This window comes from Saccostrea cucullata, unplaced genomic scaffold, assembly GCF_032062105.1.
Source record: "Saccostrea cucullata isolate Sc308-1 unplaced genomic scaffold, CSIRO_AGI_Scuc_v1 ctg395, whole genome shotgun sequence".
Classification (NCBI taxonomy): Eukaryota; Metazoa; Mollusca; class Bivalvia; order Ostreida; family Ostreidae; genus Saccostrea; species Saccostrea cuccullata.
The window spans coordinates 162,202-187,500 of NW_026929552.1; the positions used below are offsets into that span (position 1 = coordinate 162,202).

Sequence of the window (25,299 nt, forward strand, 5' to 3'; positions counted from 1 at the left end):
TAATAAATCAATGAAATTTTATCCCCATGAAAATTTGCGTTTCTACAGTACGGTACTTCACATGTTTATTCATTGTATCAAGGCCTTTCATACGGTATAAATATTTTTGACCTTAGTTTGTCCCACTTTCATAAAACTTTAGCCAGGATAGGAATCATATGAATCTTCAACTTGTAAAAATGATCTTGGGTCAAGGTCACATTCACCATTATGATATCATTTTTATTTGAAGTATGAACTCTAGAGTTATGAAATTAATTTAGAAAGTTGTTGGGCATATTGAATTACATAGATTGTAAAATGTACACTTTTTCTTCTTGTGACTTTCAATTCAAATGGCCTTGGTGCAGTGACACATCCTCACGGCAAAGGTCAATCTTTGATTTCCTATCGTTTCCAATCAACCAGCTAGATGTCTCCATCAAGGCTCAACAAAATTTGTTATGAGCAATTTTTTTTTTTACTTTTGCAAAAAAAGACTTAAAACATGTAATTTATTCTGTCTTCAAAAACTATAACATTGTTTGATGTACAAAAAGCAATACATTACAAATTCTGAACACATTGTATCTATAAAGTTTAGAATACCCTTTGTCTATATATCCCTGAACAAATTCAACTTCAACAATATATAAATAAATATTTGTGCAATTTTTGAACACATATTGAACACATGTCAAATGTCTGGCTGATATCACTTCATGATCACATGTTAAAGTAATTATAACCAATGCAATGCAGAGTAACCCAATGAAAATTTGTTCCTGAATTAAGAAATGATATTTATAAACCTAGAGCAAAAAAGTTTGAAAAACTAGGCAAATAATTGTTTCAGAAATCTGATTCATTGTAGATATACATATACAAAATATTTTCCTTATCTAAATACTAATGTTCTTTTTTTAGGGGGTGTGCGTTAAAGTTGACTAACAAATGCTGTAAACCCCCCCTCCTTTTTTTACATGTAAATACTGTACAATTTTTTTTCTTATTTAATGAGGAAAATACTAAAGGTTTAAAAATATCACTAAAGAGTTTAAACAATACTAGTATAGTGAGTATTCTACAGATGAAAAGAGAAAATTCAAAATGGGATAATTTCCTTACAATAATGGGATGCATACCTGACCAGTAAATTTCCATAAAACACATGAACTTATAATGACAAGACTTCAGAAATGATAAATTATGAAATCCTTCATATAAAATAATCTTGCATTAATGGTAATAAAACTAACACATGTCAAAAGTACATGTTGCATGCATTGTAAAAAAGAAAAGGAGAGAGCAAATGATTTTTGCATAAATAAAATAATAAATTTGATTATTGCCATTTCCTTGAAAACCTAGAACACTTTGATCATCAATCTTGTGACATACTTAAATTGTCCAGTTTTCTGCACATGGGAGATGAGATATTTTGCAGCTGGTCCATTTTTAATTTCTTTGGTGTAACGTGTCCCCTCGGGGGACCCCCACTGAGTCTTTTAGTGGGGCTCGGTGAGGGTGACAGAATGCTGGGCGATGAGGACCCGCCATCAGAATCCTCTAACAAGTCCCCTTCCTGCTCCTCAGTCCCAGACCTGTACAAACTAAAGCTGTTGTGGCTTCCCTCCTCAGAGTCTTTGAACATCCTCTTCTTTGACTTGTGAGGAGGAGAGGACAGCAGACTGGGAGATGATCGGTCGCTGTCAGAGTCCCCATTAGACCCGGTACAAGAATTACCATTCTCCCTCTGGTCTTCCTCAAAACTCCTCTCTGCTACCTCACACAGTCGTGTCAATGCCTCGTCCTCTCCATCATCAAAATCATCTTCCATGTCATCACAATCATCCTCCATGTTAACCTTTACTACAACCTTGCTCTGCAACAGACTCTGCGATTCTTCATCTTCATCAGATTCATCTATTTTCTGAGATATTTTGTTCAATCTTTCCTGCTTTCTTATGACAATAACTCCACTTCTCTTGATCTCCGATTTAAAGGTCTCTTCCTTTTCAGTTTCCTCCTCCTCCTCCTCCTCCTCCTCATCATCATCTGGGCTCTGAGTGGCATCTGATTCACATTCATCGTTCTCTATATCTTCCTCCTCTTTTTCCTCATTTCCTTCATCATTTCTAGCACCAGGCAGGGGACCGCAGTTCTCAAACAAAGCCTCATTTCTAAGCTGTTCCTCAGAGAAAAGCAGCAAGCTTTCATCAACTTCTGACCACTGACTTTCATTAGAACTTTTATTCACATTTGGTGAATCTTGCTTTTGAACAGGACTGACATTACTGAAGTTACCCAATGCCTGTCGGTTAAATGGAGATGAAGTAGCTTGCTGTATTAAAGGCTTGGGGCTCTGAAAATGGAGTCTGGAAGCCATTGGTGATGAAGAATGAGAAGAAAAGTTCTGAGGTCTAGGCTGATAAGCGGTGGAAGCTAGAACACAGGAAGGGTGTGGCTTGGAAGGCCCTGCCCCGGGGCTCTGAGGGTGTGGCTCGTAGGGGGAGGGCTTTATTCTGGTGAACGTCTGGCCCGCTGGTTTGTCCACATGGAAACTGTTTGTCTGAGTAGAAGGAAGAGAGTTATTACAGACAGATTCCTCTGTGTCCTCAGTTAATGTCTGTAAAGACTGGTTCAACTCTTCTCGATTCTGTAAAAAAAAATCATACATTTAATCAAAAGAGCATCCATAAATAGACCATACGTAATAAACACAAAAATATAGTGTTTCACAAATGTTGTAAACAGCTTAATTATAAATGATAGGTCAATTCAGTCTCACATAAACTCTGACCTACAGGTAGAATTTTATTAAGCTGGTTTATAACTTACAGGAAGAATTTTATTGAGCTGGTATAAGACTTACATGTAGAATTTTATTAAGTTGGTATAAGACTTACTAGTAGAATTTTATTAAGTTGGCATTCTAACTTACAGGTAGAATTTTATTGAGCTGGTACTGCAGACTTGTCCACCTCTTGTTAGGGCGATTTGCGATAGCCTTACTCAGGACCATGTCTGATCCTAAGATGTACACCTCTTTTCTCCCCCTTGTAACCGCAGTATATACATGCTGCCAGTTCTGCCAAGATACAGAGCTTCCAAGGTAATACACAACAGTGTTGGTCTCTGACCCCTAGGAAACAGAAAGCAGTATTGTAGTAGGATATCTTAATCTTATTTCAATTTCCATTTAGTTCTCAAAGACTTATTTTAAAACTTTGTCAATCTTTTGAAAAGACTATATTCAAAACATGATAATTTGCATAAACTCTGAAGGCATTTATGCAAAAATTATCACGCTAGCCAATTGATTGATCATTGTCATGAAACCAAAAAATCTGACAGTTATTCCTTGTATATATTGTGTATATAAAACAAGCTTAAATACACCCACCTGTGAGTAGGTTTTCTCACGGGTGGGTGTATTTAAAACAAACTCAAAGAATAAAGTTACAAGAAACATACTCAGTATTTAAAATGGGACAATTTGTTTGCAGATGTGAAAGGGTAGATATAACACAGGGTCAAAATAGCCCTGTATACAGAAGTAAATGACCTTTGGGTTTACTGAAATGAACACATTGACTGATTTGATTTGAACATATTTTATTATGTAACAATTACATAAACGGATTGGGCAGCAGGCATAGCCTATAATAAGCCCTCTCCACATTGACTTTGCCCATGCTTGCATGAATTTACACAACCACCTAGAATATATGGATTGCTATTGCCCATATTTGAATATTTTTACACACTCACAGATAATGCTAGAATTGCATGTATGATTCAATGTATGAATTTTCCTTGCCCATGCATGTATATTTTAAACATTGTCCTTGCTTATGATTGTATAATGTAGCACACCCACCTGAAATGTATGGATTGTCCTAGCCCATGCATGTATGATTTTACACTTGTCCCGGAGTTCTCTGAATTCACACCATAACTCCCTTGGATCTTCTGGGTCTTCATTTGACAGATACAGATAGCGTATACTCTTTCCCCTTTCATCTATGATAGTTTTGTCCTAAAAAATTAATAACAGAAAATAATTTTTAAAAACAAAGAACATTAGGAACAAGATTGCAACAAACAACATATAAAGGTGTTATTACAATGAGATAAAAAATTGACTTTGAACTATGTTTATTATCTTTGATTAACATGTTCATGATTTTTACGAACTGAAGTCAAACTTACATCTTTAATGAAAAAAATCTCGCCATTGCAAAGTCTATTTCTCACTGCTTCTTTCTTTTTGCCTTCTCCCTGGGTTGATCTTAATGTGCCATTAGGTAAAGTTTCATTTCCTCGTTCCACTCCTGAAATTTCGAGATCCTCAGGAAAATTCTCCTCTTCCTCCTTTTTAGCTAATTTTAGTTTCATACCAGCACCATTTTCTTCATAAATAGCAACCTGGCCATTTTTGGTCATGCAGATTTTGTCACCTGTTCGAAATATTAGTTTCTTTTTGTGGTCTCTCTGCGTGTGATGGTTGTAGAATTTACAGCAGACTTCATTTACCTTTTTGATATCATCTCTGAAATTTCAAACAAGACAAAATCACAGGTTGGATTGTTATCTTAAATCATTGAGTATTATACATATAATGTAGTCAGTAGGAGATATGATATGGCTCTTTATGGTAATCTTCTCGACCAATGAAATTTCAAGATTTTAATCAGTGGCAGGATAAGAAGAACTTAGATTATACGAGGGTTGCTCGAAAGGTTCATGGACAAAAGCGATAAAATTAATATTATGAAGTTTATGCTTACAAAATTTTTATGGAACATAAAACAACAAAAGTTAGAAAAACGTTAAAATTTTTTAGCTTGATATCTTAAATATTTACCAAATTATCAAAAAATAATAAGACATTATTTGCTCATCTGGCCTAGTCGCAATTTAGCTGCATGACGTCATTGTTTTTGAATTAACAGCATTTTTGGATGACAATTGCAAATATAAAAAAAAGTTTTTTTCTCAGTTGCACTTAGGTAGAAAAAACGGCCTGGACATACCATTGCTTTCAAAAACATCAACAATATATTAAAAAAGATAATTAATGAACGTAGAGTTTATTATAAAAATAATTTTTTTAAGATGATGCTAATTAAATGTTAAAAAATTCATTGATGTTTAAAGTGGTATTTAACTTTGGTCAGCCATTTTGGCCCCGCCCTACCCCCAGGAGTCATGATTTGAACAAACTTGAATCTACACTACCTGAGCATGCTCCCATATAAATTTGATGAATTATGGCTTTGTCATTCTTGAGAAGATGATTTTTAATTAATTTTCCTATATATTTCTATGTAAAAGGTCAGCCATACTTTTTCCGTAAACTACCTGAGCATGCTTCTATATATATATGATGAATTATGGCTTTGTCATTCTTGAGAAGAAGATTTTTAATTAATTTTCCTATATATTTCTATGTAAAACTCATTTTTTGGACATGATTTGAACAAACTGTATCTTAGTTGTTATCTGGCACAGTGGTTTTTTTTTGCCAACAAATTTTCATTAAAATACTTGAATGAGGGTGTGGTGGAATCCCCTTCACCCAAGGATACTTTGTACCAAGTTTGAAAGAAATTGGTCTAGCGGTTCTTGAGAAGAAGTCGTGAGACAAAATGTGATCAAATCCATGGATCACATTGATGTGTCTTAAGCGGTTTTAATTTTATGGCACTCACAATTTACCAATTTTTAAAATCAAGCCAAATAAACATAAACACAAGTATCTGATGAGATTAGAGGTCTTCTGGTTTGAAGGAATAAAAAAGTAGCACTTGGGCTTGAAACTTTGCACCAATAATAAATAGTATATGATGAGCCTAGGTTTAGTCTCTTTTTATGGCAAGATTTTTTAAAATCAGTCCAAAACTGTAGGAGGAGTAGTGTTTTCAATGTTTTTCACAGAAATTACTAATTTTAGTAACCATGGCAAAATCACTCATCGAAATAATAAAAATACTGAATATGTACTTGTGTCTTACAATGAAATAGTCTACTTGTATGTTAAGCAACATCATTCACCAAAATATTATATTGAAATCAGTAGTATACTTGTGTGCTAAGTTATATTGAAATCAGCCCAAAATTGGAGGAGGAATAGGGTTTTGAAAAATTGTTTACAGATGGAAAGGTAGACATATGGACAACAGACACCTTATCATCGTGTAAGCTTTTCATGTCTCTGACAAGCAGAGACTATTTAAATGTTGACTGCTCTCAAACATTGACTAATAAAAAAAAATTAAAATGTTTCCAATGTGTGTTAAAATACAATCATGTCCTACTTAAAATTGCCTGAATCAATTTCTGAACTGCACAAGAACTATAACTTTTCATAGAAGAACTTACTTTCTAAATGACACAAACTGTGAAGTTTTATCATTACTCAGTGATTTCTCTTTGTTAAGAATCTCTTGAACCACTGAAAAACAATGATAAATAAATATCACTCAGTCTGGAAAAATGACAAGAGGCCCATGGGCCACATCACTTACCTACACATTGTGGATAGTTAAAAGCAAAATTCAATTCAGTATATGCATAAGGGGGGGGGGGTTAAGATTATAACAAACTTGAATCTGCTTAAACTTGAATTTACACTGACTAAGAATTCTTACATATTTCTTTGACTTACTGTGGCTTAAAAATTTCATTTTCACCCCACCCTACTGGGTTTGTGAATTGAACAAATCTGCATCTGCACTACCTGAGGATGCTTCCATGTATACATGACCAATCATGACTTTGCTATTTTTGAGAAGAAGATTTTAGAAGATTTTTCCTATATGTTCCTATGTAAAACTTTGATTGTCCATTGTGGCCCCATCCAACAACCAGAGGTCATGATTTGAAAAAAAAAATTGAATCTACATCACATGAAGATGCTTTCATAAAATATGACCAACCCTGGCTTTGCTGTTCTTGAGAAGAGAATTTTCCCTATATATTCCTATGTAAAGATTTGATTGTCCATTGTGACCCAAGGATAGTTTGCGGCAAGTTTGGTTAAAATTGGTCCAGTGGTTCTTCAGAAGAAGTTGAAAATATGAAGAGTTACAGACAGATGAACAGACAGACACATGTGATCAGAAAAGCTCACTTGAACCTTTGGCTCAGGAGAGCTAAAATTGCTATGAAGATAAAAGTAAATCATTTAATAGTTGAATAATTTTAGATAGCAATCAATTTATCATGCCCAAAATTGTGGAAAAAGATACACTGTGCATCAACAGAATTTTGAAAGAAACTAGTTTTTTGTTTCAATGGAGAGCTTCCATATGAAAGTTCTTCCCCCAGTTAACTAACCTTCATTAATAAAGTCATTTTTCTGGTCTGCCATCACTTTATAAAGTTTAAAGTTTCTCTCATGGTCAAAGATTGGGCTTCTCTGCTCTGAAATCCTTGTAGCATTATCAATAATCAGCTGAGATTCCGATCTGTGATTGGTCCTTAGCTCTACTGCACACCCTAGATTCTGCAACCCATTGAACATGTCAGAGAGAAAGTTGCCTGGCTCGATAGAGGGCAGTTGTCTCACGTCGCCTAGCAACACGATTCTTCTAAGATTAGCCTCCCTCACTAACATTTTAAATAAACTATGGAAAGTTGTTATGGCAACCAAAGAGCATTCATCCACAACCAGCGTGTTCACATCCTTAAACTTCCACTCTAGTTCCGGCTTCTCCTTTTTGTCCATACAATACCTCATAAAGCTGAACGTCACTTGATGGAGAGTGTAGCCCGTCGCCTCTGCCCGCTTGCCCAGTAAGTTGGCGGCTTTGCCTGTAGGAGCTGTGTACAGTATCTCAGGTACCTCAGGTGATTCTGGACTCTCTGTTGGAACACAATGTCCTTTCTTTTCTTCCTCTTCTTCACCTCCATCCTGTGGTAAGCTTTGAAAATGAAACAAGACACCTTGCAAAATTTATAACAAACATGCCCTTTAACACCTGATAGACAGATAATTTTTCCAATTCCACGGACAATTCAAACAACTTAATTGAAATAATTTTCAAATTGATAACTGAATAATGCCTTCAAACAAAAACATACCTATTTCCCGCCCGACAAGATGACATCACCTTGGTAACCACAGTTGTTTTACCACATCCACCCTTCCCAGAAATCACCACTACAGGAAGCTGGGTCAGTAATTTAGCAGCATTCAGTTGGTCTGGATCACTCTGAATACCAGCAAATTTTTCACTGAAAGTAAATATGATTGTGAAAAGAATCTCCCTTTGAAAAGCTCAGTACATTCATTCTACCACCAGATTGATTCTAAGGTATTTTTCGGCAGTTAGAGTGATCTGCCCTTAGATCTTAATTCTAAACAAGAGGCCCAGGGGCCACATCGCTCACCTGAGCAATTGGCTAGGAAAAAGCACATATCAGATTAGAACTGATAAAGTTTACTGAGTTCTTTTAACCTCCTAAAAACCTCCCAGGGGGTCATGGTTTGAACAAAGTAGAATCTACACTACCTGAGGATGATTCCATATAAATATCACTAAGCATGGATTTGAAGTACTTGAAAAGAGGATTTTAAAAGGTTTCCCTATATATTCCAATGAAAAATTTTGATCGGCCATTTTGGCCCCACCCTAGCCCCGGGGGTCATGATTTGAACAAACTTGAATCTACACTACCTGAGGATGATTCCACATGACATCTTTCCTGGCCCTGTGGTTCTTGAGAAGAAGATTTTTAAAGATTTTTCCTATATATTTCTATGTAAAACTTTGATTGGGCATTTTGGCCCCACCCTAGCCCGGGGGTCATGACTTGAACAAACTTGAATCTACACTACCTGAGGATGATTCCACATGAGTTTCATCTTTCCTGGCCCTGTGGTTCTTGAGAAGAAGATTTTTAAAGATTTTTACTATATATTCCTATGTAAAACTTTGATCGGCCATTTTGGCCCCGCCCTACCCCCGGGGGTCATGACTTGAACAAACTTGAATCTACACTACCTGAGGATGATTCCACATGAGTTTCATCTTTCCTGGCCCAGTGGTTCTTGAGAAGAAGATTTTTTAACAAGAGGCCCAAGGGCCTTGAATCGCTCTTCTGATAAATTGTACAACATATCACTTCTATTTGAAGCCTCTAACCCTAAGTATTCTAAGAGCCAAGTTGCATCAACTGACAAAGTTTGATGATTCTTAGCCAATTATAACTGAAGATATTTTAATAAAGCTATAAAAAAACCATAAGTAGGTCACAATGACCTACTTTAAGATTGAAGTTTTCTGAGGACTCAAGATGCATTAATAGACAAAGATTGAAGATTCTAAGCCAATAAGTATGTGAGATATTCAAAAGTAAGTCACCTTGACCTACTTTTTCATCTACATTCTTGGAAAAACCAAAATGCATCAACTGACAAAGTTTGATTATTCCAAGCCAATAAGTACTGGAGATACTTAATTATAGCCATAAAATGTTAAAAGTAGGTCACTGTGACCTAATTTTTAGTAGACGATTTTCGAAAACCCAAGATACATCAACTGACAAAGTTGATGATTCTAAGCCAATAAGTATCTGAGATATTCAAAAGTAGGTCACCATGACCTACTTTTTGGTTGAAATTCTCTGAAAACCCATGATGCATCAACTGATAAAGTTTGATGATTCTAAGCCAATAAGTACCAAAGATCCTTAAATAAAGCCATAAAATGTCAAAAGTAGGTCACCGTGACCTACCGTCACTCTCCAAAAACCCAAGATGCATCAACACACAAAGTTTGATGATTCTAAGCTTATAAATACCTAAGATACTTAAATAAAGCTGTAAAATGTCAAAAGTAGGTCACCATGACCTACTTTTTGGTTGTCACTCTCCAAAAACCCAAGATGCATCAACTCACAAAGTTTGATGATTCTAAGCTTATTAATACCTAAGATGCTTAAATAAAGCTATAAAATGTCAAAAGTAGGTCACCATGACCTACTTTTTGGTCGTCACTCTCCAAACACCCAAGATGCATCAACTCACAAAGTTTGATGATTCTAAGCTTATAAATACCAAAGATACTTAAATAAAGCATAAAATGTCAAAAGTAGGTCACCGTGACCTACATTTTAGTCAACATTTTTCAAAGTCCCAAGATGCATCTGCTGACCAAGTTTGATGATCGTAGGTCTGAAGGTAATCAAAACATGCCTTTTAAACAATATGAAAACATATGCCTGCAAAATTCAAAAAGTAGTCACAGTGACCTACTTTTTCATAAATATGTTTTAAGGTCCCAAGATGCAGCAATTTACAAGATTTGATGATTCTAACCCTCTCAGTGTCTGCAATAATGGGATTAAATGTTTTAAAAAGGATAAGTCATAAAGTTCAAAAAGTAGGTCAAGGTCACCTACTTTTAAGTTGACGTTGTTCAAGGACCCAAGATGCATCAACTAACAAAGTTTGATGATCATAGGCCTTAAAGTGTCCAAAATATGCCTTCAAATCAATTTGAAAACAAATGCCCGCAAAATTAAAAAAGTAGGTCAGTGACCTACTTTTAATTTAACATGATGTGAAGTCTTAAGATGCATCAACTTACAAGATTTGATGATCCTAGTCCTTATAGCAAGCAAAATATAAACGTTTTTATCAATTGTAAATTTAGGTCAACTTTGAAGTGACCTTAAATCACATGCCCTTTGCCCCAGGGTCATGCCTTGAACAATTTTTAATCTTCAACATATTCTGATCCCTGTGTGTAAGTTTGGTGAAAATCTGCCTGGTGGTTCTGGAGAAGAAGATTTTTTAGCAACCAGTACTTTTGGTTTTGTTTTCCTGATTATCTCCCCTTGTTTAAGGGTCCTAACCCTTATTTTAGTATAAATGGTAGCCCTTGGGCCAAGGATACCCTGTGACAAATTTGACACTGATTGGCCAAGGCGTTCTTGAGTTATGGCCCATTTTCTAAAAAGTTAACGCCCACCGCACGACGCACACTGCACAAATTGCCATAGCATTAGCTCTTTGAGCCTTTGGCTCAGAAGAGCTAAAAATGCCATTAATTTTTCTCTAATTCATAATTATCTCCCCTTGGAAAAGGGCGTCGCCCTTCATTTGAACAAACTTGAATCCCCTTTATCCAAGTTTATTTTGTAGCAAGTTTGGTTGAAATTGGCCCAGTGGTTCTTGAGAAGAAGATGAAAATGTGAAAAGTTTACAACAACAACGACAACGACAGACAACGGACAATTGTGATCAGAAAAGCTCACTTGAGCCTTTGGCTCAGGTGAGCTAAAAATAGAAATTTACAATATATTACTCAATTTGTAATTAATTCAAGTATTCTTAACATTTCAAAAGACCAAGATAAATCAACTGAACGTGTTATTTTCATGTATTTTCTCTACTGAAGTAATTAACAGTGATTTCCATTCACTGATACTGTTTGCCTCTGAACATTTTTCCTGGGGGCACATGCCACACAGCATATAGTGAAAATTAAATAAATAAGCTCATTATTAACTCCTTTATACAAGATAATTTTTTCAATGTCCAAAAAAATTTATGCACTTGTGTAGAGAGGGTCCTTAAGTCCTAAAAACATTCATATCATGCTTACAATGAGAAGGTTTTCTCCAGAAACATATCATTATTTGTAGTAGAGGTACTCTCTTCACCTCAACTATTCTCTACGTGCATGCTAGGTACACAAGACTGGGATTTTTGACATTCATGCACTTATAATTAAAAACCATTTATAAATAACTTTTGCTGCATCCGTGGTCTGAGTGAGTATATATAGAACTAACCTCTCCAGATCCATACTGATCATTATGAGGGGTCTGTTGACATGTTATGACCAGGATTGGCTATTTATAGAACTAACCTCTCCAGATCCATACTGACCAATAGGACAGATCTCTTGGCCTGTTACGACATGGATTGGCTATTTATAGAACTAACCTCTCCAGATACATACTGACCAATAGTAGGGGTCTGTTGACCTGTTATGACATGGTCTGGCTATTTATAGAACTAACCTCTCCAGATCCATACTGATTATTAGGAGGGGTCTGTTGACCTGTTATGACACGGAGTGACTATTTATAGAACTAACCTCTCCAGATCAACATCTAGGATCCACTGGTCCTCCATCTGTTCCTGGAAGAGCCGCGTCACCCCGCGGGCGATGAACTCCTCGGCTTTATACAGACTGTACAGGAATATCCAGGTCACCCTGCTTATTGTCTCCTCCTTCACCACCTTGTTCCTCTTCAGAAAACTAATGGCCCCCTTGTAGTCAGACACGTATTTATACATCGACTCCTGGATGTCCTTACTTTTGAGCCCTGTGTGGCCGTCTTTTGTTTGGACTTTGAGGAAATCGTAGATCAGTAATGCGTCTCTGTAGGGTTGTTGTATGTGTTGTGCCAGACCTGCTTTTTCATAATAATTCCACTGAGCTTCACATCCAATAATGTGGTGGTCCTTACTTAAAACCTATTAAAAAAATCAAAATACTTTCAATTTATTGTTAAGTATAGAATAAGGAAATTTCACCACTGAAACTGTTTGTAATTTTTTTTTTAACAAGAGGAAAGCATTTTCTCTAACGTGTGGTATCTAAATAGCAAACAATTCTTTGACAAAATTTTCTTTAGAGATTTTAATCAACTTTAAAAACCTGTGCTATAGAACTGAGCACTCACCTGTTTAAAGCCAAACACCCAGGGTCTCTCTTTTAAATCTTTCTCCATGGCTGCCACATCCTTCTTGTCCATATAGACGATATCTAGGAACTGCATCGGCAGAAGCTGAGGCAGCAGACTAAACATCAGAGGATATTCTAAAGCTTTGTATACCAGCTGGGCCCCTGTAACACAGTCAGAAATTTAAATTTTCCAAAACTAAATCACATGACTATTTCACTATAAAATTCGACTACCTATTCTCTTATTAGGTATTTATTTGCAATTTGTATTTTGTGGGAATAATGAAAAATTCATATACTATGTTGTCAGTTTCTAGATTTTAAAACAGAAATGGACATATACTACAGGTAGGTTGTGGATATGCAATTCACTCCACTGTTTTGTAACAGAAGTTTTCTCAACCAATCCCCTAGTGTTTTAATTACATAGCTCTTCACCAAGGATAAAATTACCTGGACTGTCCAGGGCGCTCCTTAACTTTATGACCTTTATTTTCTCATCCTCAGGGAGGTAGTTCTCAAACTTGTCCAAAAGTTCATTGACATCCTCAAAGTTCAGCTTGTGTCGTTCCCCTAACGTTTTACTACAACCGAAAAATAAGACTAACGCTGAACAGCCAAACAGAAATATTTCTTACATATTAAGGATGTTTCTTGTAATATTGAAATTCAAAATTGCCAATTTTATTACGTGTTCACCCTTTTGTATTATTCCTAAGTCAATTTTTTTTAGTATTTTTTTTCTTTGTTTTCATTTTGATATACAATTGATTTTTCAATTCTTTTTGAAATAGAACAAAAAGTTTTTAATAATCATGGTAATAAAATTAATAATTTCACATTGATCTTTACCAAACAAACTTGTCAAAGTCTACAACATGTGGGTGGGGGTCTGTGCTGTGATTAGGAGTTCCGCGCTGTTGCTGGCCGTCTCTCCCATCCACATCTTCCTCTTCTATATTGGCCCGAGATGTATACTTGTTGAGGAACTGGAATAAGACTCCATTCTCCAGCACCCACTCCTTCTCTAGAAGCTGGTAAGACAGAGCACACGAGTCAACCTGATGTGATAAGCCGTCAAACTTTCTATCCGTCCTAAGAATTTGGATCCGCCACCAGGGATCAGTGAGGTGGAATCCAGCATTAACGTCCACTCTGCATCTTCTTCTCTGGTCAACCAATGTCCCTACAAAAATAGTTTATAAAATACAGAGAGTCTGATGCAGAATAAATATTTTAGTAATATTCTACTTTTAAAATGGATATTTTTAAATCTTGGCAATAATCAGCAGAAATTGTACAGTTCTAATCTAAACAAAAATTAATAATGCTTTTCTAAATTTAACATTAAACATCTAACGTGATATCTAAGAAAATTTACCATGGATTTATTCAGTTTAACACACTTATAATGGCCTGTCTCTTACAGTGAAGTGATTTTCATTCCTTGTGAGTGTGGTTTTTTTCAAGATATATTGTAAACTTCACCTGTGTATACATTAATCTCAAATACACATCTTTTCGTTTATTCCTCTTGAGAATTGTTTTCCCTCTCGACCTCCGCTAAACCGTAAACATGGACTTGATTTCTTACTTTTGATTCCTTTCTGCTTTGTCCTCTTGAGGAAGGTTTTTCCTCCATTAAATGTGGACTTGATTTCTTACCTTTGATTTCTTTCTGCCTTGTCCTCTTGAGGAAGGTTTTTCCTCCATTAAATGTGGACTTGATTTCTTACCTTTGATTTCTTTCTGCCTTGTCCTCTTGAGGAAGGTTTTTCCTCCATTAAATGTGGACTTGATTTCATACCTTTGATTTCTTTCTGTCTTGTCCTCTTGAGGAAGGTTTTTCCTCCATTAAATGTGGACTTGATTTCTTACCTTTGATTTCTTTCTGCCTTGTCCTCCTGAGGAAGGTTTTTCCTCCACTAAACGTGGACTTGATTTCTTACCCGTGATTCCTTTCTGCCTTGTCCTCTTGAGAAAGGTTTTTCCTCCACTAAACGTGGACTTGGTTTCCTACCTTTGATTCCTTTCTGCTTTGTCCTCTTGAAGAAGGTCTTTCCTCCACTAAACATGGACTTGATTTCTTACCTTTGACTCCTTCCTGCCTTGTCCTCTTGAGGAAGGTTTTTTTCTCCACTAAACGTGGACTTGATTTCCTACCTTTGATTCCTTTCTGCTTTGTCCTCTTGAAGAAGGTCTTTCCTCCACCAAATGAGGACTTGATTTCCTTAAAACTGAGGAATTGTACATCTTCCTCCTCTTCCTCACTGTCTTCATCATCTGAGTCGTAGTGGTCAAACGGTCGGAACACTCCACCTACAGGGTTCTGGGTATGAACTCTTTTTCTTATATTCCATGCTCTTATGTACCTCTTCAGTTCATTTGATAACATTTGTATCAATATATTGTTCAATCTAAAAGTTTAAAAGTGCAAAAACATAATTTATTTCCATTTTAATTCGGGGGAGGGGGGGGATTTCATATAAAAATGTATACAGTATACATGTAAAGGCACTTGGGGTTCAAAATTTTGCTTGCTTAACCTTATCCACTAATCACCTGCACAAGATAATTATTAATTATGTCTCCCAGTTGATATGATACACTAGTTAATAGTGCTGGGTATCGCGACTGAAAAATCGTATCGCGATATATTGCAATATCATATTTTGTATTGCAATATATCAGGATATAAAATATTTAATAATTTTTGCTTTTCGTCAAGGTTAAATGAAAACACAAACTCAAATTACATGTATTCTCGAGTTGATATTGCTATTGCCTGATCGGGTTATGTCGGCGCACGTGGCAATTAAGCTAAGTTTTTTGTGGCCCAACTTGTTGAAATTAATCAAGTTGTAATATTCAGATTCAGCTTTAACGTGAAGGAGTTTCATGTAACAGTTGTCACCGTTTCGTTTTTGAAAGAGATGTGTCTCTGTTTTCTGATCACACTTCACGTCGCTTGCCGCCATATTTTACATTGAAAAGGGGCAAATAACTCTTTATGTAACAATGTATAGCATATTGAACCCGAACCGGTATTCACCAAAAAATACCGCGATATGTATTGTGAAGAACAAAATCGGGATACACCGGTTAACCGGTAATATCGCACAGCACTACTAGTTAAGAACATGTTCTAAGTATGTTCAATTTCTAGCTGTGGCAGAATTTCTATTGTTGGAAGCATTCACAGCTGTTAGTCAAAGTGACTGTTAAAATCTTTGATTTTTGGAGACTCTATCATTTGCAGTGATGACTTAGATTTTTTCCCTGAAATAATTACGGATACCCGCATGGCCGCATAGTACGTCAACCAAACACAGGTAATGTCAATATCCTAGGTGGAAAGTGTATAGGATCCTTATGACTTTAGAGTGTTGATTTCTTTTTATCAAATTCTTAAATTAAAAGCCCATGCACGTTATTCAATACATTGACAGGTATAAAATAATAAAATGAAGCCATTGAAGGTATATTTGATCTGGAAGTAGTTTTGGGGAACGTACGTAACTGCCGTGTACACTTTCAATAAAAAAAATGGACCTAAGGAAAATCAGATATTTTAGGTTTTTTTCATTTTCTTTAAGTTTAATACTAGTTTAAACTCCAAATTCTTAAAAATAATTGCCGAAACAGTTGCATCATTGTGTTCACTAGTCATAACAATTGAAAATGACATCATCGATACAAAGTTCGAAACGTGCTGGTCTCGAGAAGTTTGAGGACAAATTTAGGGTACATGATGATAATTGAACAGTAACGTTCAACAACCCCTAGATAGAACGTTCTTTTGTTAAAATGATATTGTCCTACGGACCTGGTTTAATGATAGAATTCGTTAAGTGTATTCGTAATGTAGCAAAAGAAACACAGACGATAACTCGTACTCAGTGCATTTACTCAGACAATCTAGAGAGTTCTGAATGTAAACATGGCAGATAAATTTGAAGCGAGATAAAAACGTTGAGATTTTCATCTTTATATGTATTATCATACATGTTAACCTACTGTGATGAAAAATAGGGAGATTCAGACCCTAAAAGCGGTAGCATTGCGTGCGCGTTGTTTTACGCTTGGATTATCGATATATTTCATGTAATATACGGTACATTTAAAAGAAACCTGCAATAATTAATCTTAAATATCAACTGCACTTTAAAGAAGAAGACAGAAACACTTTAAGTTTGACATAAATTGTAAAAATTCAAATATTTTTCATGCTCATCATTTTCCTTGGATTGGCTGTTTAACTTAGCCTTTTGAAGAGTTATCTTTGCTGATATAGCCTAGAAGCAATAATTCTGAATGCATGTTCACCCAGTTCTTAAACAAAACAAATCATGATATGGTTTAAACTAGATCTAAAACAAATTAAGTTCCTATCTTTCGTTATATAAATCAGATTTCCCACGATGATCTAAAACGAAAGTGAGATGTGCCACATGGCTTTGTCAATCGAGTGATTTCCATTGACTTTATTGAAATCATTTTGAGCTCCTGTGCTTTTATAGACGATGTCAAACGTTTTCATCTAATTCTTAAAAGCTGTATCTCCTTCTTCATGGCATTGATGTTGACTAAATTTAACGTAACCAATGTAATCACTGGTAATCTTGTGCTGTTGTCGTTGTCAAATTCGTGCTTGAAATCTATGTACACATCAATACTAAAAAAGGGTTTGTATGCTTCTGAGTCAAATCACGCGATATCTAACGAGATTTTATTAGAGTGGCCTCAAAAATGGATACCCAAGCGAACCAAAAATACTTTAGATGCAACTTTTGAAGAAAAGCGGTAGATTTCTGAATGAAATCGGTAGGCGGGAGATGGAGTGAAAAAGCGGTAGACTCCCGCCTAAATCGGTAGAGTTAACATGTATGGTATTATTCAGGTCCAGTACAATCACTAGATTTAGCTACGTAGGTAGAATTACCTACGTAGCTTTATTTACCTACCTCAGGTAGCTTTATTTAGGTATTTCAAGGTAAGTTTTCAAAAGTTTTCTTTTTATTAAAAAGAGATAAAAATTCGCAATTAAATGACTATTGATATTTATACTTGGGAGGCTTTAAAAAACAATCCAAAGCAGAGATAGTTTACACATTACTGCGTTTGGACAATTTAGAGCAAAACATGTAATTCCATTGTTTGGTTATCTGACTGTGCGGTGAGGTGCGGTGAGGCATGACTGAGTATGATTACTTCACATTGTGCTGAATAATTACCGACCCATTATCGTGTTAACCGGAACTGGACTCTTTTGTCATTTCATTCAAGGAGTAACTGTTCTAACTGTCATACATAGCCTCAAAACTTTCAGAACTTTGATTACAATTGTGCAGAAAAAGACATTTTTCCAAAGGGATTTTTTCATGAATTGTTTTCAGATGACTTCAAAGTTGAAAATGATCACTGCATCAAAATGATATTTTCTGCACACCCTGAGAAAAATGCTTTTTAATAGAAATAGATAAATTTGGTAGCTAAATAAAGCTCCCTCAGGTAGGTAAATAAAGCTATATAGGTAAATCAAGCTACATAGCTAAATCTATAGCTGCAATAATGTAGCCCTCTCCCTTTTTTTTTTTTTTTTTTTTTTTTTTTTTTGGGAGAGAGCTACAACTCCTTAGGATCTCCATAATGGTGCAGCTGCGGGAGTGATTTGCTAACAAATTATCAGTAAATGGCTATTTTATTAAGATTTCTTACCTTGACTCCAAATAAGTAGTCATCCAAGACATAAACCAATGCAAAAATATACAGAACGATCCCTATATCGCTTATTTTTCGTGTATGTCAACATCACAACTCGAATTTATCCGCCATGTTTACTGACCTTGATAGATTGTATTTTGGGACAGCCAATGAGAATTTAGGTTCTGTAGGAGCGGATCTATTTGGAATTCCCTTATTTTAAACATAAATATCGCTGCTTGCATAAAAATAACACTTAAAATGGTTTTATATACCTATGTTTTTGTGATGAAATTCAGCACATACATTTATAAACACCGATAATTGCTTTATTCAGTTGTTCTAAATTTCAAGCGAAATCATTACGTCACGCGTGAACTGTCATGGCTGCTGAAGTAAACTACCAGGAAACATGCAGTTATTTTACAAGTTTTTCGCATTTAACGGGGTCTACTGTTGACAGTGAATAAAAAATTCGTCTTATTAGAAGTAAGTTGAATGTAAAAATAATTTATTTTGCCTGCAGTCGCTCCTATTAAAAAAAAATATTTGCACCATTACGGAGATGCGATGGAATTGTAGCCCTCTCCAGAAAACATCAGATTAAAAAAAATCGGAGAGGGCTACATTATTGCAGCTACTAAATCTAGTGATTGTACCAGACCTGTTATTTCTGGGATAAAAGACATAAGCAATCTCAAAAACAGTCTATGCGAAAGTCACCGGACCGTCGGTTTTTACCGATAAAATTTAGGTCGGGTCGGTAAAAAAATTCAGTTTACAGGACCAAATGTCCGATGAAAAATAAGGCCAAATAAATCTAAATTAAGAGAAATACATGGTCAAATTCCCCACAAATATCCATTTGCAATTTAGCATAGTACCTGATTAATTTTTATGTATTACAACCCTGTCATGATCGTTTTAATTCTAATTCGAATTTCCTCTGTCAAAGACTAGAGATCTATAGATAGATACGTAGATTTGGTTGGGAAAATAATAATAGCTGTACGTAGGTGGGAAATTATTTTTAAATGATCATTGAACTTGAGTAACCATAATGAATTGTTTAAGGAAAAATAAATATGCATTGAAATTGAATATTAGATTTAAGAAAGTCTTAGATATTGTGTATGTTGTATAAATCAAATATGAAGAAAAAATATATAATAGATATACAAAGGAAAAATATAAATACTTAACTTGTCTATTTAACTCTGAATTTGTTTAAGGTTAAATTTCACAGTGAGAATTAACCCCATGAGGCCATCCCATCCACCCTCTCATTCTCAGTATCATAATGATGTATGGATTTATAGGAAAAAAAGTTGGTCTGGTAAAAAATTGTTTGGTCTGGTAAAAATTTTATTTTTATCAGACATTTTGTCCTGTAAAAATTTTAAACTTTCGCGTAGACTGCAAAAAGGATTAATTTGGTAGTTATTTCCAGTGCAAATCCTGTTATATTGTTTAAAAAGCAAATTGCTACATTGCAAGTATAAGGGACGATTAACTGTTGAACAGTAACGTTCAACAAACCCGAACAATGAACATATGTTTAACTCTTTTAAAGAGCTTATGCTGTAAAAACTTCTCTTACCAAATACTCTCTGATATACTCTGCCTTTTTTGCAGGCAAATTTATAAATTTGTATTAAATTTTCAATGAAATGACAATCAACGATCAAAAATGTTTTCATCTTTCTTTAAATGAATTCCGATCCCGATTTCATTAGATCTCTGCAAGGTTGTTGACCTTGAGCCCGACATATAAGAGATTTTGTTTCTATATTTCATAGGATGTGCCGTGCAAAAGTCGTAAATTCTGTCAACATTATAAATAAATTGAAATTGAAATAATAGAGGGATATAGCTGCAGAACTGTAGCTCTCCGAAAAAATATATTAACAGACTGGAGAAGAGTAATAATGCCCCCCCCCCCCTTCTCAAATATAGAACGCATCATGTCATGTTTGGAGGTACTCACGTGTATCTATTATTTTCAATACTCTGCATAGTCAAGGACGTTTGTACACCTCAATTTTCAAATTTAACAACTAATTCATTGACTGTCATAATCTGATAATTTTTAAAATTATTTTTGGTCTTCATTTAAATCATTCTTTAAAGAGCTATTCTAAAAAAATATATATTAAAATAGCCTAATTATTATAATACATTAATAAATACCTTGCTTCTGAACCTTTCTGTGGTTTTGTGAAGATATAACGGTTAATTTAATCACATACCGGACCACACCGACGTTACGGAATATTACATCAATTAATCCCCTGGGGGTCTTTGTTAATCCTCGGTCACTGAAATGTCACAATATTGTTCTTATGTCAACTGAAACACTTTCCTTTACAAGGAACGGTTTCCATTGAAAGGAACAATTTCAAGGGATTATTTTACAGTAACGACCAATTAAAGGCTAATAAAACACAAATAAAAGAAAATCTGTGTGACTACATAGTTTTCCTTTGACCAAAAAAACGTTAAAACCACTTTCCAATAGGTCGTTGTTCAGTTTACCTTTTTTTTTGACTAATAGGTAAGAATGTCTTTTAAATCTAACTAGTTTCTTTGTTTTATGTCAGCTGTTTTATTTCAATTCCCGTACATGCATGTTAACTCACTCATGCATGGCGAAAGGCGATGTTATCACATTATCAGTGATCAATTTTTGACGGATTGTAATGTGTAAAAAAAAAAAAAATCTGGTCACAACCATGAGCGTCTTAAAACTGCAAGTCTTTTATAATTAAGAAATAAATTTTATAAGTAATACAGCCTTCCATTACATTACTTTAGTTTGTTGTGGGTCCATAAAAGTAAAAATACAGACATCATCAATATCTGATATTCAATTATCACCTTTTCTCCACCATGGGACATGACAGGGGCCCTTTTCTTCTATGTTAATATTTCGTCACAAATGACGGAATTGCATTCAAAGGGCTCACCAAGAATTTGATCCTATTGAATAAAATATCGATTCTTTTCTTCGTTTTAGTGTAGACTTTGTCGAAAGGTAGTTTTAGGGATAAGCAATCAGGCTCCAAGACCATAAACTAAGCAGACTTAATTCAATTTTTTTCCTCAAAGTTATATCAATTTGAAAATTATGTATCCCCTCCTTTCACATACAGCATTATACCATGTTGTAAATTTTTAGTTTACTGGCTAGGGGGATGTAAATTCAAAATTTACATTGTGATGGCTAGCAGTAATGTCCAGCCTCTGCACATAGAGCCACGCCTCTCGACACTTCAGTTTTTTCCCCCATGGACTACAGAACACTATAAACCGGCCCTCTTTTTCGTATCTCCTTCAGTACAAGCGAGAAAAAGTATATAAAGACAAATCAGTGTACAATTTTATTACCTTCAATTGAAGGCAAAATAAGGAAACAGAATTAATAAAAACAACTAAATATGAGCGAAATACATAATTTTGCATGTACTTTCTGCATGAAATATTTGACCAAGAATTATCTATAAAATTATAAACCACTAAAAGGATTTGTTTCTAAAGGAAATAACAACATTCCACTTAATATATGTATACAACAAATAACATAGTATTATAGTGTATTATTTATGAACATCCATAAAGGTAGATGACAATAAGCTAGCTTGAGTACATAATATGTTACATCACAACTTGTTACAAACATTATGAAGACATTCTGGTCAACAAATAAAGCAAACTTTAGTGGTACGTTATCAACTATGCACGCAGGGGCACTCGCACTGACATACCGACAAATTAGGTTAATAAATGTTCAGTCTCCTAAACTTCCACCAGGATTAAACGACTCCCTGCTACCCAGAACACACTACTTCTCGGCTTTAGGGGCCATAACAGCCACTCGTCCCTTGGGGTCCCGGACACACTTGATTTGTTTATAGTCCACGCCCTGGGGCACGGTAAACTCCCGCCTGTAAGACCGAGATATTTTCATCCCATTTTCCTCGCTCTCATGATCCGCAGAGACGGACACTTGGTTTCCACGTCGTTTGACCTTGACCTCTGCGGGGTCAAACATTGACAAGTCCAGTTTGGTTTCAAATGGTTTCTTATTGCTTTCGACTAATTGCATGTCTTTTTCCTTACCGTCTGTTATGGCTGGAACACTTTCTACTTTGAGCTCAACTTCTTCCGTTTCATTGCGTAAGAGCGGTGCCTCTACCACGTACGTGCGGTCATTCATCATCCTGCCTTGAACTTTGGCCTGGTCGACCCCGTCCGGAATTTTGACACACCGTTTGACCTCCCTCATCTCTCCGTTTTCGTCGTCCCCGCGGACGTGGCGAGCGTGAATTTTAACGTTGCCGTCTTCTACGGTCATTTTTACGTCTTCCGGTCTAAAGTTATCCAAGTAGAAAACATGGCTCCATTTAGCCGGTACATCTCTAGCGGCACCAAATAGTTCATCGTTCAGAACGCTAGAAATCAAGCTCCTGAACGGCGTAGCAGGGGCATAGACGGATGGGTAAAATGGGTTGAAGTCGTAGGTAATTGGAATTAGAGCCATTGCGCACTTTTTAGCAATTTCCTAAATTTTCAGTATGCACAGGAGTAGTTACTTTGTCCAGAATATTGATCTGATACAGTGGTCGACGCATTTATATATAACAGAGTGACATAATTCTAGAAAGACCTAGAATTGCCGTGTATATGCGCCTCACAAATTGCCTTGTATGTGCGCCTCACAAATTTGTTTTTATTATATATTACGTAACATGAAAGGTTCGATAAAGTTCTAGAATAGCCTGCTTGATCAAAATATTTTATATACATTTTTTTTTATTTAAATGCAAATCTTCAATGAATTTGCTTCTGAATCATTATTTCTAGAATAATTCATATAAATTTTTATTTAGAAACAGAAAGAAAAATATGTATTGATAATCATGTTGTTTACATACGGTGGTTGATACGGGACATATTTTATAATACTTTTATATTAAATGCTCTGTATATTTTGCACTCGGGAATGCATGCAGCAGAGTATACCTATTTAGTCAATTAAGAATACCCTAGGTATATAAGATGATTTCCACAAACTATATTTAGATTTCAATCGCATATGCATATATAGTAATGTAAATTTAACAATTAATAATGTACTTTCATTTTCGACAATCATCCGTGAAATAAAAAAAAAAAACACAAAAAGGGATATTTTAATGGGTCCTGATGAAAAGGGAGGGGTCCTTTTGATGATATAGTGAAAAAGCATAAATTCTTTGAAAATATTCTGATCTGCTCCTGGTTATAAAGCAAAGAAAGGGTAAGTGTATTGTAGTTATGTTGAGCAAGAGTGCTTCTTCGAGACTTGCGAGTTTCAGGGCCCCTGGGTCGGATGTTCTGGTGTAACTAAGGGTGGGGCTCTATTGTTTATACATGTAAAGTTAAAATATATTAACCATATGAAATAATGTCTGCATTTTAGTATTAAGCAGATATAAACAAAGTGCATAATCATGATGAACAGGGGTATTTCTTAAAGTTTTTTTTAAACAATATGAGGTCCCAGGGCCAGGGGTTCTAGTTTTTCTTGGAATAAGGGGGGGGGGGGGTTTCTATTAATAAAAATTTTATTATTTTATAATGGATCCTCCAAATTGTTATATTATGTACTCAGATGACTGTTAAAGGGGCATGGTCACAGTTTACTTTCAACTGAATTTTTTTAAACCAGTTTCAGTGTTTACAATTCCTATACATAAGTCATCGTCTAATGATAAGCAAGAATTTGAATATCATTTGTTGATTAACAAATGAGATACAAGAACTTAAAGTTCTTCATAATGTAAACAAAGTTCATGCCTTGTTTTTGTTTACATATAGAAAATATCATATTTATAACAAAATGAAAATCAGCAAATCAATAGAAATTGTCGAATCGTATTTAAAACTAACTTTTTATTGAAATTATCTACTTTGAACGAACATATATGAGTATATTAACCTATGTAAACAAAAACATGACACAGACCTTGTTTACAAAAAAAAAGTTTGGAGCTCTAAATCCGTCTTGTATCTCGACAACTGACGTTCAAATTTTTGATCATCATTAGAAAGACCCTAGTTAAATATTTGTAAAAATAGAAAAATAAATTTTAAAATTTGAACTGAAACTGTGTCCATGCCCCTTTAAACAAGCCTGCTGATGTTCTTGCTTCCTCAACTAGTTCGTCAATAATTTACCTTTCGTTAACATATTATCAAGCATAAAATCATTGTCGGTATAATGCTAAAAAAAAAAATAATAAATACGCATCTGCGTGTATATAGCTGTATTTTATTTCTTTAAAATTTAAGTTGCAAGTTCAATAAAATGTCAAAGTGACTTTTATAGGAAGAGTTCAATATTAATATCAGGGACTACTGTTTTTAAATGTGTTTAGTCTATAATTTCAATTTATTTTAACAAATCTTATTTTTTGAATCCTAAAATGCATTTTATAAAGACTATAAGTAAAAAAAAAATGTAAACCCCAATTTTCAATGCCTATATTATGTATATATTTGCCCCCCCCGGTTCCGACGCCTATGTAGTAAATTGTACATTCACAGATCTCTCTCTCTCTCTCTCCTTCTCTCCCTCTCTCTCCCTCTTTCTCTCTCGATAAGATATTCATATGTAGGTATCACCGGGGGAAATAAGTGTAAACTGTCCGAGGACTATGAATCATTAAAAAAACATGCTCCACGGCGCGCCAAATTTTATTTACCACGCTAGCGTACACCTAAACTTACGTAATAAATTAACGTCAATATAAAGAAATATGACGTCATATTTAGACCAGTACAAATTTAAAAATAAAGACCTATACTTGTGTCAAAATATTGATATTACTGTATTTCATTTAAGACACGGTAAAATAAATGG

The 25,299-nt window shown here is 35.0% G+C and overlaps 2 protein-coding genes across 3 annotated transcripts; both read right to left on the reverse strand.

Moving 5' to 3' along the window:
• Window positions 1-497: 497 nt before the first annotated feature.
• On the reverse strand, window positions 498-20,122 carry LOC134281191 (DNA helicase B-like). Of its 2 annotated transcripts, XM_062763669.1 has the most exons (13): window positions 19,996-20,122; window positions 14,856-15,109; window positions 13,545-13,878; window positions 13,146-13,276; window positions 12,691-12,854; window positions 12,099-12,481; window positions 8,071-8,223; window positions 7,324-7,910; window positions 6,367-6,439; window positions 4,195-4,534; window positions 3,863-4,021; window positions 2,924-3,124; window positions 498-2,638 (listed from the first exon to the last, which is right to left on the reverse strand). In XM_062763669.1, exons 2-13 carry the CDS (start codon window positions 15,085-15,087, stop codon window positions 1,364-1,366), a joined length of 4,032 nt encoding a protein of 1,343 aa, XP_062619653.1. In that variant the 5' UTR covers window positions 15,088-15,109; window positions 19,996-20,122; the 3' UTR covers window positions 498-1,363. The 2 variants fall into 2 exon arrangements, with proteins under 2 accessions (XP_062619653.1, XP_062619654.1); XM_062763670.1 differs by lacking the exons at window positions 14,856-15,109; window positions 19,996-20,122 and adding an exon at window positions 14,713-14,775.
• A 1,640-nt stretch (window positions 20,123-21,762) lies between these two features.
• On the reverse strand, window positions 21,763-23,060 carry LOC134281193 (heat shock protein beta-1-like). The gene has a single exon (XM_062763673.1). The coding sequence runs from the start codon at window positions 22,933-22,935 to the stop codon at window positions 22,237-22,239; it is 699 nt and encodes a 232-aa protein (XP_062619657.1). The 5' UTR covers window positions 22,936-23,060; the 3' UTR covers window positions 21,763-22,236.
• Window positions 23,061-25,299: the final 2,239 nt, after the last annotated feature.

Excerpts from the sequence above, each read along its gene's own strand:
- LOC134281191 (XM_062763669.1), bottom strand. The coding sequence starts at position 15,087 with ATGTTATCAAATGAACTGAAGAGGTACATAAGAGCATGGAATATAAGA. Across the intron at positions 12,482-12,690 it reads GGGTGTTTGGCTTTAAACAG|GTTTTAAGTAAGGACCACCA; the intron begins GTGAGTGCTCAG and ends TTTTTTTAATAG. Across the intron at positions 7,911-8,070 it reads TCTTGTCGGGCGGGAAATAG|CTTACCACAGGATGGAGGTG; the intron begins GTATGTTTTTGT and ends TCATTTTCAAAG.
- LOC134281193 (XM_062763673.1), bottom strand. The coding sequence starts at position 22,935 with ATGGCTCTAATTCCAATTACCTACGACTTCAACCCATTTTACCCATCC.